The sequence below is a fragment of the Notolepis coatsorum genome (genome assembly GCF_963971535.1).
Source record: "Notolepis coatsorum genome assembly, chromosome: 2".
NCBI lineage: Eukaryota > Metazoa > Chordata > Actinopteri > Aulopiformes > Paralepididae > Notolepis > Notolepis coatsorum.
Genome location: NC_140166.1, coordinates 109,800,569 through 109,819,305, shown reverse-complemented (window position 1 = coordinate 109,819,305; position 18,737 = coordinate 109,800,569). Strand labels below are relative to the sequence as shown.

Below are 18,737 nucleotides of genomic sequence, written 5' to 3'. Positions count from 1 at the left end.
TAATATATTTAACACCCCCACTCGAACTTAGCTTATTGTGGTACAAAACAAAAATATATATATATATATATTCTCCCTCTTTGGCCTTCAATACAAAATAAACAACAACAAAAAAAAACATATAGGCACATCCATGCTTTTCTTTCACTCTAACTAAGTGCCAAACAAATACTGAGCAAACTTCTTCAGTTGTAGCTTAGTGGCTGGTTTTGTCATCACATCAGCAATCATGTTGTCAGTAGGACAATATTCCAAACATATCCTCCCACTATTCACAGTTTCTCTTATGAAGTGATATTTTATATCAATATGTTTACATCTTTGCCTGTTTACAGGATTCCTGGCTAGTGCAATAGCTCCTTGGTTATCATCATAAACCTTGGTTTGTGCATACTGACATCCATCAATACCCTTGAGTAGCTGTTGCAAATACATACACTCCTGTATGGCTGATGCTAAGGCCATGTATTCTGCCTCGCAGGTAGAAAGTGCAACTGTTGGTTGTCTTCTACTCTTCCATGAAATGAGAGAGCTTCTCTCACTTAGACTGGCACAATACCCTGTGGTACTACGTCTGTCTACAACGTCTGATGCCCAGTCAGCATCACTGTGGACTATTAGGCCTAGTTCACCTGTATCATTCTTTTTAAAACATAAGCCACGGTCTGTTGTACCCTTAAGATACCTGAACACATGTTTTACAGTGTTCCAATGCTCTTCACTTGGTTCAGAAAGATGCTGGGAAAGTTTACTGACTACAAAACTTAAATCTGGTCTAGTGCATGTAGCCAAATAGATCAAACTTCCCACTGCCTCTCTATACATCCTGGGTCTCCAAATCTTTCTGCATTTTCTGTGTATTCAAGTTTTGATTCACATGGGGTCTCTCTGGACCTACACTCTTGCATTCCAAATCTGGAGAGGATTTTGTTCACATACCTCTGTTGTGACATTGTGACTTGACCCTCTGACTGGTTAAAATCTATCCCTAGAAAATGTTTTAATTTGTCCAGATCCTTCATTTTAAACCTCTCAGCAAGCATCATTTTGACACCTTTCACAACCTCCTCATTGTTACCAGCAATGATTAAATCATCAACAAATACAATTAGAATCACTTTTTCATTTTGTTTTTCCCTTGTGTATTGGCAGTGATCAGCAGGATTTTGTTCAAAACCATTCTCAGAGAGATATGCATGTAACAGAGCATTCCAGTTTCTGCCTGACTGCTTTAGACCGTATAGGGATTTCTGTAATTTGCATACTAGCTTTTCTCCTGTTTCTGACTTTATCTCATAACCTTCAGGTTGTTCCACATAGACCTCACAATCAATTGGTGCATGCAGGTATGCAGTTTTGACATCCAATTGATGTAAAAATAAATCTTCCTGCACTTCCTTTTGCATGACCACTCTAACCGTTGTCATGTCAACTGTAGGTGAGAATGTTTCCTCGTAGTCAATACCTTGCTTTTGGCTGTAAACTTTTGCCACAAATCTTGCTTTACATTTGTCTGATCCATCAGTATCACTCTTGAGAGCATAGACCCACCTCGCCCCCACTACCTTTTTGCCTGGTGGCAACTGGGTGATCTTGAATGTGTCATTCTCTTTCAGTGACCGTATTTCATCATTCATTGCGTCTACCCACAGATGTGACTTGGTTGAGCTTATGGCATCCTGGTAATTTTGTGGTATGTCACAAACTGCTCTATAACAAGAGTCTACACATGTTATCAGTCTGTCTGCTGTATCCTCAGTCACATAATCCTGAAGGTACACTGGCTTTCTCCTAACTCTAGGTGGGTACCTTCTACCCTGACACTCAGTGCTAGGCTGTTCACATTTAGCCTCAGAAACATCACTTTGAACACTTTGACCTGATGCATTTTCCATTTCTTCATCATCATTTCCCTCATTTTCAAGGATCCTGGGGTGTAACTGTGCATCTCTGTCCAGATATTCAATGTGTGATCCATGTGTCTGTGTTTCTTTTTCTTTGGCTGTCTCATTTGTGAACTTCACTAACCTGTGTTTTCTGACCTTCTCTGTGTCTGGATAGTACACAAGATAAGCTGGGCTGTTTTTGTCATAGCCAATAAAAAGACCCTGCTCACATCTGGGATCTAACTTCCCTTTCTCTTGTGTGTAGGCAAAACATACAGATTCGAATTTCTGAAGTTTGGACATGTTTGGTTTCTTGCCTGTGAGCATCTCATATGGTGTCTTCTTTGTGCGTCTACCGTAGCACCTGTTTCTCACATAGGCTGCCGTCTGTACAGCATAACTCCACAGCTTGTCTGGCAACTTACTGTCTAACAGCATACACCTGCCCATTTCATAGAGGGTTCGCCAACCTCTCTCTGCTGTGCCATTTTGGTGAGGTGAATAGGGTGCAGATGTCTCATGCTTAATCCTATTTTTGGTTAACCGTGCTTTGAATTCCTTGCTTGTAAATTCACCTCCATTATCAGATCGTAAACATTTCACTTTTCCATAAGGGGCTGAGTCTGCCAAGTACCTCTCTGTGGCGTGTACTGCATCACTTTTGGATTTGAGAGAATACACAGTCATGGCACCTGAGTCTGTAAAAGACTGTGCATACTTATGACCTTCTAAGCTTGGGGTTCTCATGGGACCGGCTAAATCAGTGTGGACCATCTGTAAAGGTTCTGTAGCCTTTCTGTCTGGCTCCCTATTCCTTGTCTGGGTGAATTTACCTTTTGTACATATTTCACACAGCTGTGCTGGCCTGACTGCACTACCTCTTATCTCCATACCTTTTACCACACCCAGTAACTTTTGTACATCCTCATAATTGCAATGACCCAATATTTCATGCCAAGTTATGCCAAGATATATTGCATGTATCAAATTTTTTCTGAACAGTTGGCAAATAAAACAGATTACCACTTTCATGGAGGTCAAACCTGTTGCCCTTCTTGGCGATCATGTGGCTGTCCCCCTTTTTAAAAGTCACCGTTGCTCCTGAATTGGTTGCTCTTGCCACTGAGAATATGTCATGTGGATACGTCGGCATATACAGTGCATCCTGTAGCTGTGCTCTTTGTTGCCGTCCCTCGTTGTCTAGTAGGTAGATCAGCGCCGTTCCTCTGCGTTGTGCCAACCCACTGCACTTGGTCCCATCTGCCAGCTCCATTGAGTGGGTGTCAGGCTGGAATGTGTTGTCAAAGCTCTTGAACTTGGCAATATCATTCACCATGTGGGATGTCGCTCCGGCGTCCACCATGATCCCCTTTTTCCTCACGTTGGCTGACGGCCTCTCGTTGTTTGCATGCTTGGCCATGAAGCATTGATCGTCGTCGTCGGTGTCCACCTCTGCGACCTTTCTTGCTCCTTCTTTTCCCTTTTTCCTGCACAGGGACTCTGTGTGTGTGTTGCTCTTGCAGTGACTGCACCACACTTTTCGGGTGCACCTGTTTCGGGTGTGTCCGCTTTCTCCACACCTGTAACATGTCAGAGTGGCTTCCCCATCTATTATGTCTTGGTGCCTTGTTTGCTTTGCCTTGTGCTAGTCTTCATCACACTGTCCGTATATGCAGTGCCAGTTGTCCTCATTTTCTCAGACTCTTCATAGACTCTTAGTCTTCTCTTGCAGTCTTTGAATGTAACATTGTCCTCATTCTGTGTTACATGGACAGCTAGTGGCCTAAATGAGTCTGGTAATCCATTCAGAATAGTGGCTACAAGCAGCCCATCACTCATGTTCTCTCCTGCATCACGAAGAGCTGAAATTATATTCTCAGCCCTTATCATGTAATCAGTCACAGTCTCATTGTCTTCCATTTGTATGGTGGTCAATGATGTGTACAGGTTTAGAATCCTGGGCTTGCTTTTTCCCGAATAATGCTCCCTCAATAATTGCAGGGCTTTCCTCCCATCACCGGCCGCATCATGTTTTATCAATGAAAGGCTCTTATCGTCTAGCGCATTCACTAATTGGGCGTAACAGTCTGCATTCCTCGCTGCGTCTGCAGCTAATGCAGCTTCACCAATGGGCGCTCGAAAAATCGTGTCTTTTAGCTTCAGAATGTGTAAACGGCTAAGGAATCTCTTCTCCCACAGATCATATCTATCTTCTTTTCCATCGAATATAATCTGCTGGTGTATTGTTCCTGCTACAGCCATTTTCACGTTTCTTCAGAGTTTACTATATCCAAACGTTCGGTTGCGGCTTGTAGAAACTCCGTGACGTGTCTTCACTGTTCACGGAAATCTCCCGGTACCGTCTTCATTCCCGGTTTAGTTAGTATATTATTCTATTCACCTTGTCGCTCTAGACTGGCATTCCTGGGCCCATAACCTGTTAAACGGAGTGCGTTGCGGTGGCGATTGAATGGAACTCAATTGACTCATTGATCATCTTTAGCATAGGCATAATTAGGCATAATTTATTTCTCAGGCGGGGCGAGATGCGGTCGTAGTGCCGCTATATATATCAACAACAATCATTGACAAATAATAGACCGGAACAGGAATGGAAAGGAAACGTCAGTGACGTCACATACTGGATTTACTACATCGCCCTCTGTAGAACACAAATGAGCAAGGGCGCACATAATAATAATATATTTAACACTGCTTGCAGAGGAGATTTAGCGAGGATGCATTTGCCTTCCACTTTACTTGGTATCACTCCGGAATCACGTTTCAACCAAGTCACTAACGTAACATTGCGGTCATGAGCCTGCGCTATGGTAGCCTACAAGTGATAAAATAAATAAAACTTCCAACTCGTGCAACGACTCGGCAACAAGTTGCGCGCGGGCTGCATTAACACTAAACTTTGATGTCAAGTAGGGGGCCGCAAAATAGCATCCCGCGGGCCGCAATTGGCCCGCGGGCCGCGAGTTTGAGACCCCTGTACTAGCCGAAGCTAGCTTGTCCTCGTGGTCAGGGTTTTCCCTTCCACGAGGATTGGGGAGGGGAAGAGAGGAGATGCGACGAGATGATGGGAGTAGAAAAGAGGAGTGTTTGCACTGGGACATGGCTATGCTCTGATACACTGGGACATGACTATGATCTGATACACTGGGACATGACTATGCTCTGATACACTGGGGCATGACTATGATCTGATACACTGGGACATGGCTCTGATACACTGGGACATGACTATGCTCTGATACACTGGGACATGGCTATGATCTGATACACTGTGACATGGCTATGCTCTGATACACTGGGACATGACTATGATCTGATACACTGGGACATGGCTATGCTCTGATACACTGGGACATGACTATGATCTGATACACTGGGACATGGCTATGTTCTAATACACTGGGCCATGACTATGCTCTGATACACTGGGACATGACTATGCTCTGATACACTGGGACATGACTATGCTCTGATACACTGGGACATGGCTATGATCTGATACACTGGGACATGACTATGCTCTGATACACTGGGACATGACCAGGTTCTGATACACTTGGCCATGGCTATGCTCTGATACACTGGGACATGACTGTGCTCTGATACACTGGGACATGACCAGGTTCTGATGCATTGGGCCATGGATATGCTCTGATACACTGGGACATGACTGTGCTCTGAGGGGGTCTTTGGGTGTGTGTGTTATTTAGTTGTTGAGACTTTAGTTATGTAGCCTACTTATATACAGTAGTCTACCTTGGCTATCTGAAGTGAATTACATGCCATGATATAACCCACCTGCCAGCGATTTAGGATGGAAGATGTTGTGTGCCCACCAAAGTTGCATCATGGACTGTTCACAACAGGAGCTGTAAACAACATAGACCATAATCCAAGTTCTGCAACAGCCAAAGATTCCTTCCACGGCACCGGAATCTCACTTATGCAGCATCTGTCCCAAACACAAAGCGGAACTGATCGTGGGGTACTAGTGATTAGTCAAGATGGCTCTTCTTCCAAGTCAGTAACACCTCTGCCATCAGCCTACACAATTGCGCCACCAGCCACCATCCGGACAAAGGAATTCAGTGTGCCACCTGTACAATATCCTGTGATACCTTCCACCTTCCTGGTTACTACAGCCACCACAGAGGATGAGTATGCATGGCTCAGAAAAGTCAAGACAGCTGTTGAAATGTCTACCATTGATGGCATGATATCATGGTCTGCCTACCACGCTGATGCTCACCAAGCCGCCATCCCTCCTGCAGCAATCAACGCACTATTGCCTCTCTTTCCTGACAATGCACATTCAGTAGCAATGATTCGGCACTCGATGGAAATCGTCAAAAGAGCTGTTCAACATGTGAACCCTGGTCAGATTCCTGTCCTTACTGCTGACCAACCACTGTATGCTCTTGCCAAACAAGTACAGTGGACCTGGCCAGACACTCATGGAGAAGATCACTTTGTCATCATGTTCGGTGGTCTACACATCGAAATGGCCATGTTGAAGTTGCTGGTAGACTGGCTAGAAGACAGTGGCTGGACCAATGCCCTGGTCCAAGCTGACATTGCAAGTTCTGGAACAGCCAATTCTTTCATACATGCCAAACATGTCACCAAGACCCGCCATGCACACCAGGTCACGGCTGCAAGCCTCTTTACACTCCTGGAACAAGCATACAAGGAAGAGTGCATATCTGATGATACAGATGCCATGCCACCTGACAGTCTATCATTTGAGGAGTGGTGCATAGAGCGAGCAAAAGCCAGTGTTCACTTTGACTACTGGCATACGATCCTGTCATTGCAGCTTCTCGTCCTGCAGTACATCAGGTCCATTTGTGAAGGCAACTTCCAGCTGTATGTGGAATCCCTGACACAGATCATGCCCTGGATGTTCGCCCTTGATCACACACACACTACAGCAGATGGCTTCCCGTACACATCCGTGACATGATGCCGCTTGCGGAAAGACACCCAGATGTCCTAGCAGAATTCAGGTCTGGAAATGTTGTGGTGCACAAAACCAGAAACACGTTTTCTGCCATGGCACTTGACCAGTGCCATGAACAAAACAATGCCATGGTCAAAGGTTCTGGTGGGGCTATTGGACTGACTAGCAATCCCGGAGCACTCAGACGCTGGATGATAGCAGGGCCAGAAATCGCTAGGATCACTAAAGTGTTTGAAGAACAAGCAACAAAGCAACAGCGTGGACCTAGTGACTCTAGACACCATCACCATGACCAGCAACCTGCAGTGCAAGCAGCATTCCTGAAGGAGGTTAAGGCACTTGTGACTGTGCTGGAAGAGATGGAGAATCCATTTCAAGAACACAGCCAAGATCTTCTAGTCATTGACACAAGAGACATCATGGATACCAAAGTAGCCGACACTGTGAGAAGGATCAAGACCCTTGGTGAGGAGCAGTACACCGAGTTTGTGACACAAAGGCTGGAAAAGTGTACAACGCCTCTCACACAGACACTTCCAAAGAACAAGTTGCCACTGTTCAGTAGGCCACCTGTCAAAGTCAAGTCAAAAGAGAAGGCACAACTTGCAGCACTGAAAAGTGACTGTGGACTTTTTTTCAAGGCTGTACATCTCGTGCCAAACACGAGATGGAGACATCAACCATTTATTTTCCCATGAAAACCAGGTAGCACCTCCAGCTCTATCAACTGGAGGAAATCTTCGGTTTGGGGTTAAAGCAGATCTACTTAGCTGCCTGGAGTCAAATCTGCTGGAAAACAAGTGTCCCTGAGTCTGATGCAGTGATTCTAGATGGTGCAGCTGTAGTTCAAATGCTGAATCCAAAGACATCAAGAACATTCCAGGATTATGGTGAAACAGTGTTTGCACCATACATCTCTGCTCAACTAGAGGTAAGCACCCGTGTTGACCTTGTCTGGGATGTATACCTGTCTGCCAGCCTGAAATCCTCCACAAGACAGAAGAGGGGGAAAGGCACAAGGAAAAGAGTGGCTCCCCTCACTTTGATGCCCAAGAACTGGAAAGACTTCCTTCAGTGTGATGAAAACAAAACAGAGTTGTTTTCCTTCCTGACACAAGAAGCCGTACATCTGCCTCTAGCACAGGGCAAGGAACTGTACGCAACAGATGGAACTGGAGTCCTCTGCTTTCCTGCTGACTCATGTGTGGCCTGCCTTTCCCCATGTACGCAGGAGGAGGCTGACACTCGGCTTCTTCTGCATGTGGCAGATGCTGTGCAGAAGGGTTGTAGGAAAGTGACCATACGCACCGTTGACACAGATGTGGTGGTTTTGGCAGTGTCTTCTTTTAGCAGAATAGCTCCTGATGAACTGTGGGTTTCCTTTGGTGTTGGGTCGAGTTTCCGGTTCATTGCCATTCATCAAATGTTTGCCACAATGACTCCAGTCAAGTGTCTGACTCTCCCTGTCTTTCATGCTTCTACTGGGTGCGACACTGTGTCTGCATTTGCTGGCCGAGGAAAGAAGAGTGCCTGGGAGACTTGGAAGTCTTTCCCAGAGGTCACTGATGCTTTCCAGGAACTCCTGTGCATGCCAAGTGAGGTCAGTGAAGATTCAAGGGTACTTCTGGAACGATTTGTGGTGCTTATGTATGACCGAACCAGTGAGAGCATGTATGTGAATGACGCCAGGAAACAGCTCTTCTCCCAGAAGTCCAGGACATTAGAGAACATCCCTCCAACCCAGGCCGCCCTCATACAGCACATCAAGCGGACTTGCTATCAGGCCAACATTTGGAACCAGTCCCTGGTCCTGGATCCAGAGATGCCAGAGCCATCTGCCTGGGGCTGGACAAAAGAAACAACTGGGTGGCAGCCACTCTGGACCACTCTCCCTGAAGCAGCAAAGTCTTGCCATGAGCTGGTCAGCTGCAACTGCCAGAAAGGGTGTACTGGATGGTGCTCCTGTGTCAAAGCTGCACTTAAGTGTACAGATCTCTGTTTCTGTTCTGGGGACTGTTAAGATTTTAGATATTTAGTTATCTGCTTCTCCGTCCCTTGATGATTTTTGTTTTGTAAAGCGACCTTATGACCAATGAAAGATTATGTATAAATCAGTTAAAAAATAAAAACATATAAAAAAGTTAAATAACAAATTAGTTTAAATAACTTATGATAATTATTATTATTATTGCCATTATTGTTGTTATAATCATTATTACTGTTATTATTTTGGAAATAAACTACCTTTTTGCACTGTTTACCTCCCTTTATCTGCATAATTTGACCTCCAAATTGATCTAAATGCATTTTCTTGAATGCTATTGGTCTCAAATGTATCACCAACAGAATGGGCACCCTGAAGTTGGTAGGAAATGATACCTTAAGTGTTTTTCTACTGTGTTCGGTTCCAAGGTTATGAATTTTTTAATATTTTGGGTGGCCATCTTGGAATTGACCTCTCCCGGGCCTCAGAGGTAAAATCTGACTTCCCTCCACATCTGAAAATAAACCTCATGGTATAAACTTACTAAGGTAGAAGTTTCATGCTTTTGTGAAAAAGTGCACAATTATTCAGCTATCCGCTGTACTATTTGTGTTTGTCAGTGTGTTGCTCTTTTCTCAGGTTTGTTCACTGGTGTGTTTTACATCAGTGTCTGTGACCAGTTCAGAGGGTTTGTTCTCCAGTTCAGAGGGTTTGTTCAGACTAATATCAGTGCTGTTCTCCAATTCAGAGGTTTGTATTATCCAGTTCAGAAGCTTTGTTCAGATCAACGCTGTTCTCCAGTTCAGTTATCCACATTTATAATGAAAGACCCAGGTATCGCTAGTATCCTGTTATCATGTCCAAACAGTGTTTACTAGAGGTGTGCTATATAGGACTGGATAAGATAAGATAATATTAAATATTCCTCTATTGATCCCCTTGGGGAAATTGTGGCACCATAGCAACATGAAAGAGGGGGGAGGGGAGGTACAGGTATGGGAAGGGTAATAGTAGAAAGACATAATATACTGTAGGCAATCAAATTAAATCTGAATATGAAAAGATGAGAAAAGTAAGCAGTGTAAACAACGGTGCAGATGAGGGTCTGTATCCTGTAGCCCTATCTGTTATATTATACGTCACTGTACATTGGAATACTGACAAAGCCATATACTTAGTAATTTACTGTACAACTGGGTTAGGACATTTGTAGGGGCCAGTTTCGAATTGCAGTCTCCCGTAGGTGTTCTTTGAGAGTGTTTTTGAAAGTGGGTAGTGATTCACATTCCTTTACAGCTTTGGGTAGGGCGTTCCACATTGATGTGGCATAATTGCGAAACGTGTTTAGTCCCTTGTTTGAGCCGAATCTGGGTTTAACATGATTTGTGGAGCTCCCTCTGGTGTTGTGATCGTGGTATTCACTGACCTTTGGGAAGTATTTTGACATGTACATGGGTACCTTGGTCGTGTAGTGTATCTTGTAGACCAGGCCCATTGCAAGTTGCTGTACTCTGTCGTCTACTCTAAGCCATCATAGGTTGTCAAAGTGGGCAGGGGTGAGGTGGGCTCTAGGAGTCAGGTCAAGCAGTAGTCTGACTAGTTTGTTTTGAGATGTTTGTAGTTTGGTTTTTAGTGCCTTTGAGGTGCTTTGGTACCATGAAGTGCAAGCATAGTCGTAGTACCCTTGAATGAGTGCTCCTGCCAGAGTCTTCAGGGTATTCTTGTTTACCAGAGAGGAGATCCGGTACACACGGTGGCTGGTTGTGTTGGTGGTTAAGAGTGTTAAGAGACAGTGTGTCAGTGGTGGCTGGTTGTGTTGGTGGTTAAGAGTGTTACGAGACAGTGTGTCAGTGGTGGCTGGTTGTGTTGGTGGTTAAGAGTGTTACGAGACAGTGTGTCAGTGGTGGCTGGTTGTGTTGGTGGTTAAGAGTGTTACGAGACAGTGTGTCAGTGGTGGCTGGTTGTGTTGGTGGTTAAGAGTGTTACGAGACAGTGTGTCAGTGGTGGCTGGTTGTGTTGGTGGTTAAGAGTGTTAAGAGACAGTGTGTCAGTGGTGGCTGGTTGTGTTGGTGGTTAAGAGTGTTACGAGACAGTGTGTCAGTGGTGGCTGGTTGTGTTGGTGGTTAAGAGTGTTAAGAGACAGTGTGTCAGTGGTGGCTGGTTGTGTTGGTGGTTAAGAGTGTTACGAGACAGTGTGTCAGTGGTGGCTGGTTGTGTTGGTGGTTAAGAGTGTTACGAGACAGTGTGTCAGTGGTGGCTGGTTGTGTTGGTGGTTAAGAGTGTTAAGAGACAGTGTTTCAGTGGTGGCTGGTTGTGTTGGTGGTTAAGAGTGTTGTGTTACGAGACAGTGTGTCAGTGGTGGCTGGTTGTGTTGGTGGTTAAGAGTGTTACGAGACAGTGTGTCAGTGGTGGCTGGTTGTGTTGGTGGTTAAGAGTGTTACGAGACAGTGTGTCAGTGGTGGCTGGTTGTGTTGGTGGTTAAGAGTGTTAAGAGACAGTGTGTCAGTGGTGGCTGGTTGTGTTGGTGGTTAAGAGTGTTGTGTTACGAGACAGTGTGTCAGTGTTGGCTGGTTGTGTTGGTGGTTAAGAGTGTTACGAGACAGTGTGTCAGTGGTGGTTGGTTGTGTTGGTGGTTAAGAGTGTTAAGAGACTGTGTCAGTGGTGCCTGGCGGGGTTCTGCTGGGGCAGTTATTATTTCAGTCAGAGTGTTCTTTGTTGGCTGGAAGGCCCCTGGGGATCAAGTCACCTCCTAGTAATTACAGTCTCATGTTACATAGGAGCCACACTGCACAGGTCTACATCTGCTGCACCCAGCCAGCGCGTGCGCGCGCGTGTGTGTGTGTGCGTGCGCATGTGCATGTGAGTGTGTGTCTTTTCGCTCTCTATCTATATCTATCTTTCTCTCCCACTATCTTTAAATATCTGTAGATACTATATATATATATATCTTTTAGGGATCAGGTACTTTTAACACATTGAGTGCCAGCCTTTTGGGACTGATTTTCCGATATTTCATGATTTTCGCAGAGCTATTTCTATATTCTATATTATGGCTATGTGTCTAATACGCCCGTTGCTTATCAATGACTTGCTTGCAGTCAACATGTATAAAACTGATTGTTTTTTCATCTGTACATTTCCGTTTTATACCGTTTTGAAAAACTGACGTTTTTGGAAATTTCTAGAAGAAAAAAAAAGATTCCACGGAAATAGCCATTTACTGGAATACACACAACACGTTGTCTTTTTCCGGCTGATTTATGAATCGTTTTCAAATAAACGCTAGATTATCGATAGTATATGTGTACTTATGCACGCTAGAGAAGCGGGCTGAAAAATCGATTATCTATGACCTGGTCAGCGCTAACGTCATATACACACATAGGGGACACACGTTGTGGAATATGTGAAAAAAAACATCTGATTACCCCAAGACTGGTAAAATATATTCCTTACCTCACATCAGATGTTCTGCAAAAAGATTATTCCAATTCCTGATCGCCATTCCAAATATCGATCGCGTTTATTGATCCAACGATCCAACCTCGAAACATATTCGACACTGCTCTGAGGGTCCCCAATGAATGCAATCGTCTCGGGTTACATGCCTAAGAAGTCAAATGTGGAATCCGGGTTTTTGTTCCCCCATGCATTTCCATTGAGTCCAATCCAATGGGTGCATTACCATCTGGGAGACGATAGGGGGCGGTATTTTCCCTTTTCGAGGTCAGAGCCAGTCCCAATGATAACGTGAGGCTGGATTGATGAAAAATGAATGGATATCGCTAATAAAAGCAATAACGATTAAATAACGAGATTTCTCGTCGTTGGCACTCAATGCATGGCGGCGAACAACGAGATTTCTCGTCGTTGGCACTCAAAGTGTTAAGGGTACCGACCGAATCATGTCGGTACTACCGAGTACCGATTCACACCCCTTGAATCACCCCTTGAATCTAGGGATGCAGATTCAAGGGGTCTGCATCCCCTTAACAATTGTGTGTATTGACTGAGCCGTACTGTATTATACCCATTCTGCAATCTGTTACAAGATCCGCCGGTGCCACATTTCGGAACTGTAAAAAAAATATATATATATTTAAGTCTGATGACGTCAACGTTTAATTTACCACGAAACCTATGAAGTGTGCTGCACGTTCATGTCAACATTCAATATACGCACAATACACGCTTACCTAGGATTTGACTTGATTCAACAACAAAGCAGTCGGGGCAATGGCAAGCCGAAAGCGGACACAAGTGTTGTTACACTTTACAAAGCTAGATGCAGACAACGCTCGCTGCAATATTATATATTATATATGAACAAATTGTTCTAAATAAATAATTATAATAAATTATTTGACGTTTGGAAAAATATTTGTACAATTTAGGTAGGTAGATTACATTTTTTGAGACTAAAGTACCGAAAAAAGGTATCGATTTACAGGTACCGATATCGGTTCAAATGTGAAAGGTACCCAACCCTAATATTATCTGTACATAGCATATGCCAAACCTCTTTTCGTTGTACTGTACTTGTGCTGTATAATGACAATACATCTAATCTAATGACTGAGTGAATGTTTGAGAATGAGGTCCAATGAGAGGATACAGAGAGATAGACAGAATGAGAAGAGATAGATGGTGATAGAGAGACAGAATGCAGGAGAGAGATGGTGATAGAGAGACAGAATGCAGGAGAGAGAGAGATGGTGATAGAGAGACAGAATGCAGGAGAGAGAGAGATGGTGATAGAGATATAATGCAGGAGAGAGAGAGAGAGAGAGATTATTACTCATTAAGGAGGAAGGAGAAGCACTGTTACATTCTAATAAACTAGACCAGATAGAGATGAGAGAGAGTGAGAGAGAGTACAATAGCTCACAATCGCACATAGCAGCCGTATTTCGTTTTTCTAGCTGTCTGAGTGAAACCAGAGGTGTTCCATTTTCACTCCCTACCACTCATTGTGACATTTGAGCAGGACTGAGGGTCTGAGGTATAGAGGTGCTCTGCAATCAAGAAACATTTATTGTCTACCTATTGCTGCAGTGAAGACCACCCAGTGGAATCCAAATGTTAAGGAGAACACTGCACAGTTTACATTGCATGAGAACATTGCACACTGACACACAAACACAATACTAGCTGGTCATTGTTATGTGTTTTCATCGAAACAATATCTTTCAGTTGAACAACTGTATAAGTCTGTTTCTTTTAGTAGAGTGATGTATTCTCTATGCTCCTCTCTCCTCTCTTCTCCTCAGGAATCGGGGGTCTGGAGGAGTGTGTGTTCAAGTCTGCCACCCTCTCCACCTCTGCAGCCTGCCCCCCCTTTATACCGCTCAACTTTGAGGCCACGCCCATTGTACGGGTGGCCATCGAGCCCAAACACCCCAGTACGTAACGTATCACAAACACACTGTTCCTGTTGTACATATAACACCCCAGTACGTTTCATACACACTGTTTATGCTGTTGATATATAACACCCCAGTACGTTTCATACACAATGTGTCTGTTGTTGATATATAACACCCCAGTACGTTTCATACACAATGTGTCTGTTGTTGATATATAACACCCCAGTACGTTTCATACACAATGTTTCTGTTGTTGATATATAACACCCCAGTACGTTTCATACACAATGTTTCTGTTGTTGATATATAACACCCCAGTACGTTTCATACACAATGTGTCTGTTGTTGATATATAACACCCCAGTACGTTTCATACACAATGTGTCTGTTGTTGATATATAACACCCCAGTACGTTTCATACACAATGTGTCTGTTGTTGATATATAACACCCCAGTACGTTTCATACACAATGTTTCTGTTGTTGATATATAACACCCCAGTACGTTTCATACACAATGTTTCTGTTGTTGATATATAACACCCCAGTACGTTTCATACACAATGTGTCTGTTGTTGATATATAACACCCCAGTACGTTTCATACACAATGTGTCTGTTGTTGATATATAACACCCCAGTACGATCTAACATCCCAGCAGGCCACATTGTTTATGGTTTGATTAGACAATAATAAAAAGAGTAAGATAAAATAGACAGAGTAAAATAGTGCAATAGTGCAGTGCAATAAAATAGTTGAATAGAATAGATAAAAAAAAATGTTTACAGTGCAATACAATAGTTCTGGATTACTGTTCAACAGTTCAAAGTTGTCTTTACCTTCTCTGTTTGGTATCCACAGTTTAAAACTTGACAGTATTCCCTCCTGTTTGATACCCACTTTGACCCTTTGAACCTCCCACCCAGGGAAAACCTCCCTCTCAGGGTGCAGTTCCCTCGCTCAGGGTGCAGTTCTAGGTACACAGATTTAAAGCCACGACTTTTTTTATGAACTACAACGGTGCAATTGATAACGCGCCACATCCGATTCTACAGTCCTCAATGGTCTCTTAAATCGGCAAACAGAAATACAAAGTAAGGTAAAAAGTAAAGAAAGTTAAAAGATCTCTGGCAACATGAAACATGCAATATGGCAACATGTAATATGGCAGCATGCAATATGGCAACATGCAACATGCAAGATGGTAACATGCAATATGGCAGCATGCAATATGGCAACATGCAACATGCAAGATGGTAACATGCAATATGGCAACATGTAATATGGTGTGTAATTAATTAATTATTATATTATAAAATAATTTGTTTTATATTCAGTCGGTCAAGGTAGATGGTGGGAATATTTGTAATGGATCCTCCTACTGATGACCAATGTGCTTTGTGTGTGTGTTGTAGGTGAGATGCCTAAGCTGGTGAGAGGTATGAGGCTGCTGAACCAGGCTGACCCGTGTGCAGAGGTTCTGATCCAGGAGACGGGAGAACATGTTCTGGTCACAGCTGGAGAGGTCCACCTGCAGCGCTGCCTGGATGACCTCCGGGAGAGGTGGGAGACTGTGTGTTTATGTGTGTCTGTAAATTGACTGCATTTATATAACGCTTTTATCCAAAGTGCTTTACAATTCAATACAAATGTAAGGGTTAAGTGTCTTGCTCAAGGACACTTAGCTACCGGGAGTATTATTAGTATCTAATAATAATAATAATAATAATAATAATAATAATAATAATAATAATAATTCATTAAATTTATATAAAGTTTTTTTCTAGACACTCAAAGTGCTCCCTACAATGTAGGGTGGAAATTGCCTCCTTCACCACCACTGGTAGCACCCAACATTGGGCTATGCAGGCTCAATGGCTGCCATACACTGACACCAGGCACACATCACACTACACAATGGCTGAATGGCTCAGGAGACAGGGATTTATATCAACCAAATAAGGGAAGGGATGATTAGGTGGCCTTGATGTCAGAGACCTGATTGGGAATTTGGCCAGGAACGTCGGGGAACCCCCTACTCTTTGCGATAGGCGTCCTGCTATGCATTGCTATTCCTAGCACTATTTGGGCAACTTTACACAATTCTGTTGGTCTATTGAAGACATTTGTAAGTTTTTTTTTCAAAAAAATGCATTGTTTTATATTTCTAATCAAGTACTCAAACCCATCATTTTCAGCCTCTAGAAATCAGGCTGTTATGGCCTGGCTCCGCCCATAAGCACTTTGAGTGACAGTGCCACACAGTCTGCACTGGTAGAGGGAGGGAGGGAGGGGGGAGAGAGAGAGAGAGAGAGAGAGGAGAGAGAGAGAGAGAGAGAGAGAGAGAGAGAGAGAGAGAGAGAGAGAGAGAGAGAGAGAGAGAGAGAGAGAGAGAGAGAGAGAGAGAGAGAGAGAGAGAGAGAGAGAGAGAGAGAGAGAGAGAGAGAGAGAGAGAGAGAGAGAGAGAGAGAGAGAGAGAGAGAGAGAGAGAGAGAGAGAGAGAGAGAGAGAGAGAGAGAGAGAGAGAGAGAGAGAGAGAGAGAGAGAGAAGAGAGAGAGAGAGAGAGAGAGAGAGGGGGAGGGGGTGGGAGAGAGAGAGAGAGAGAGCGAGAGAGGGAGGGGGTGGGAGAGAGAGAGAGAGAGAGAGAGAGAGAAAAAAAAGACAGTCCGCCGGCAGCTTGTTTTTTTTTTTCTTTCTTTCAATCTCCCCGTTTGCGTGTGTGCTCGCTGCAGGTACCCCTCCCCCCCCCCCCCAAGTGCTCTCTCTCCCCTCTCTTCCTTTCTCTCCCTCTCGAGTTTGAGGAAATGGTTTCGCTGTGTACAGTCAGTCTAGGTAGAATGGGGCGGGCATTAGCCCCAACCACAGAGCCAATCGCATCACTGTGTCTATCCACAGCGCCCAGTGACGTGCTCAGGGACTTCAAATCAAAATGACCCGATTTACTAGAGGCACAAGGGGCTGAGCTGAAACGGAGGAATTCGCCAATATGGTATTTAGACCTAAAACACATTGATACGAACTCCTATTACTATAATACAATGCTAGAGACTGAAAAATGACATTTATAATGCATGGGACCTTTACGACCGAGATTCAGTCAGGACCTCGGTTTAGCGTCTCAACCGAAGGACGGCACTCGCAGCTATATGGTGTCCCCATCACGTGTATGCTTTACCAACGCAGTTGTGTTTCCGGGTTCCCGTTTTGCGCTCTGATTGGCCACTGACCTACACGCTACGCCCCCCCCTCGCTATCGCCTTAAACAACTGTGCATCGCTGCAACATTAGTTCTGTACTGTGCTGCTTGTTTTGTACCATTTGCAATATTTTCATTTATCGTTACATTCGACCATACTGCAGGACAATCAAGGGCGTAACTTTGTTGTCAGTGGTGGAGGACACATTTGGGGCGTGGTCAGTGCGAGGGTTGCTACGTATAGTTGTATGGGGAGGGGGTGAAGGGGGGGGTCCCCCTTTTCGTAGATTTTTTTTAAATCAGTTGTGCAAGTAAATTTTGGTGAGTTTCTATATACAATTCACTTATGACAAGTCATAATGCCACGCGAGTCTCGGAACGTGCGTACTGCGTAGTGTGTGCGTGTGTGTGTGTGTGTGAGAGAGAGGTGGTAAGAGCAGGCAACTGCACCTCCTCATCCATCACGCTCAACATAGGGGCCCCCCCAGGGCTGTGTTCTGAGCCCCCTCTCTACTCCCTGTACACACATGACTGCGTGGCACAGCGGAACTACAACACAATCATCAAATTTGCTGATGACACAGTAGTGGTGGGCCTGATCTCTGCCAACGACGAGAGGCCTACCTGGAAGAGGTAGAGAATCTGTCACAGTGGTGTCAGGAGAACTGCCTCTCCCTGAACGTCAGCAAAACAAAGAGATGATTGTGGACTTCAGAGGTCGGGGTCAAGGACTACAGCCCCCTCAGCATCGACGGGGCACCGGTTGAGAGAGTGAACAGTTTCAAGTACCTCGGAGCCCACATATCCGAGGACTTGACATGGACCACACACATTGACAGTGTTGTGAAGAAGGCACGACAACGCCTCTACTTCCTCAGGCGCCTAAGGAAGTTCCAAGTCAGTCAGAAGATCCTTAGGAACTTCTACTCATGTACAATCGAGAGCATCCTGACTGGCAACATCACCTCCTGGTTTGGGAATAGCACTGCACAAGACCGTAGCAGACTACAAAGAGTGACACGTTCAGCCGAACGCACAATTGGAGGGGGGCTTCCCACCTCCAGAACATTTACAACAAGCGGTGCAGGGGAAGGCTAAGAGAATCATCAAGGACTCCAGCCACCCGAACACTGCCTCTTTGAACTGCTGCGGTCAGGCAAGCGATACCGGAGTCTTAAGGCGAGCACAGAAAGACTCAGAAGAAGCTTCTATCCCCAGGCCATCAGGCTGCTCAACGAACAATAAACACTATGCAACAACCATCAAATGCACACAGCACACACATCCACACGCACACACTCACTTTAAACAAACACTCACTGC

General features: G+C 44.5%; 1 protein-coding gene across 1 annotated transcript in view; it reads left to right on the top strand.

Annotated features, from left to right (window-relative positions):
- Positions 1 to 18,737, top strand: part of efl1 (elongation factor like GTPase 1) — a 438,901-nt gene that overhangs the window by 272,926 nt on the left and 147,238 nt on the right. Inside the window, exons 17-18 of the mRNA XM_084308272.1 lie at positions 14,122 to 14,253; positions 15,633 to 15,780. Of these exons, the coding sequence (XP_084164398.1) occupies positions 14,122 to 14,253; positions 15,633 to 15,780 (280 nt within the window). The remainder of the gene's footprint in view (positions 1 to 14,121; positions 14,254 to 15,632; positions 15,781 to 18,737) is intronic.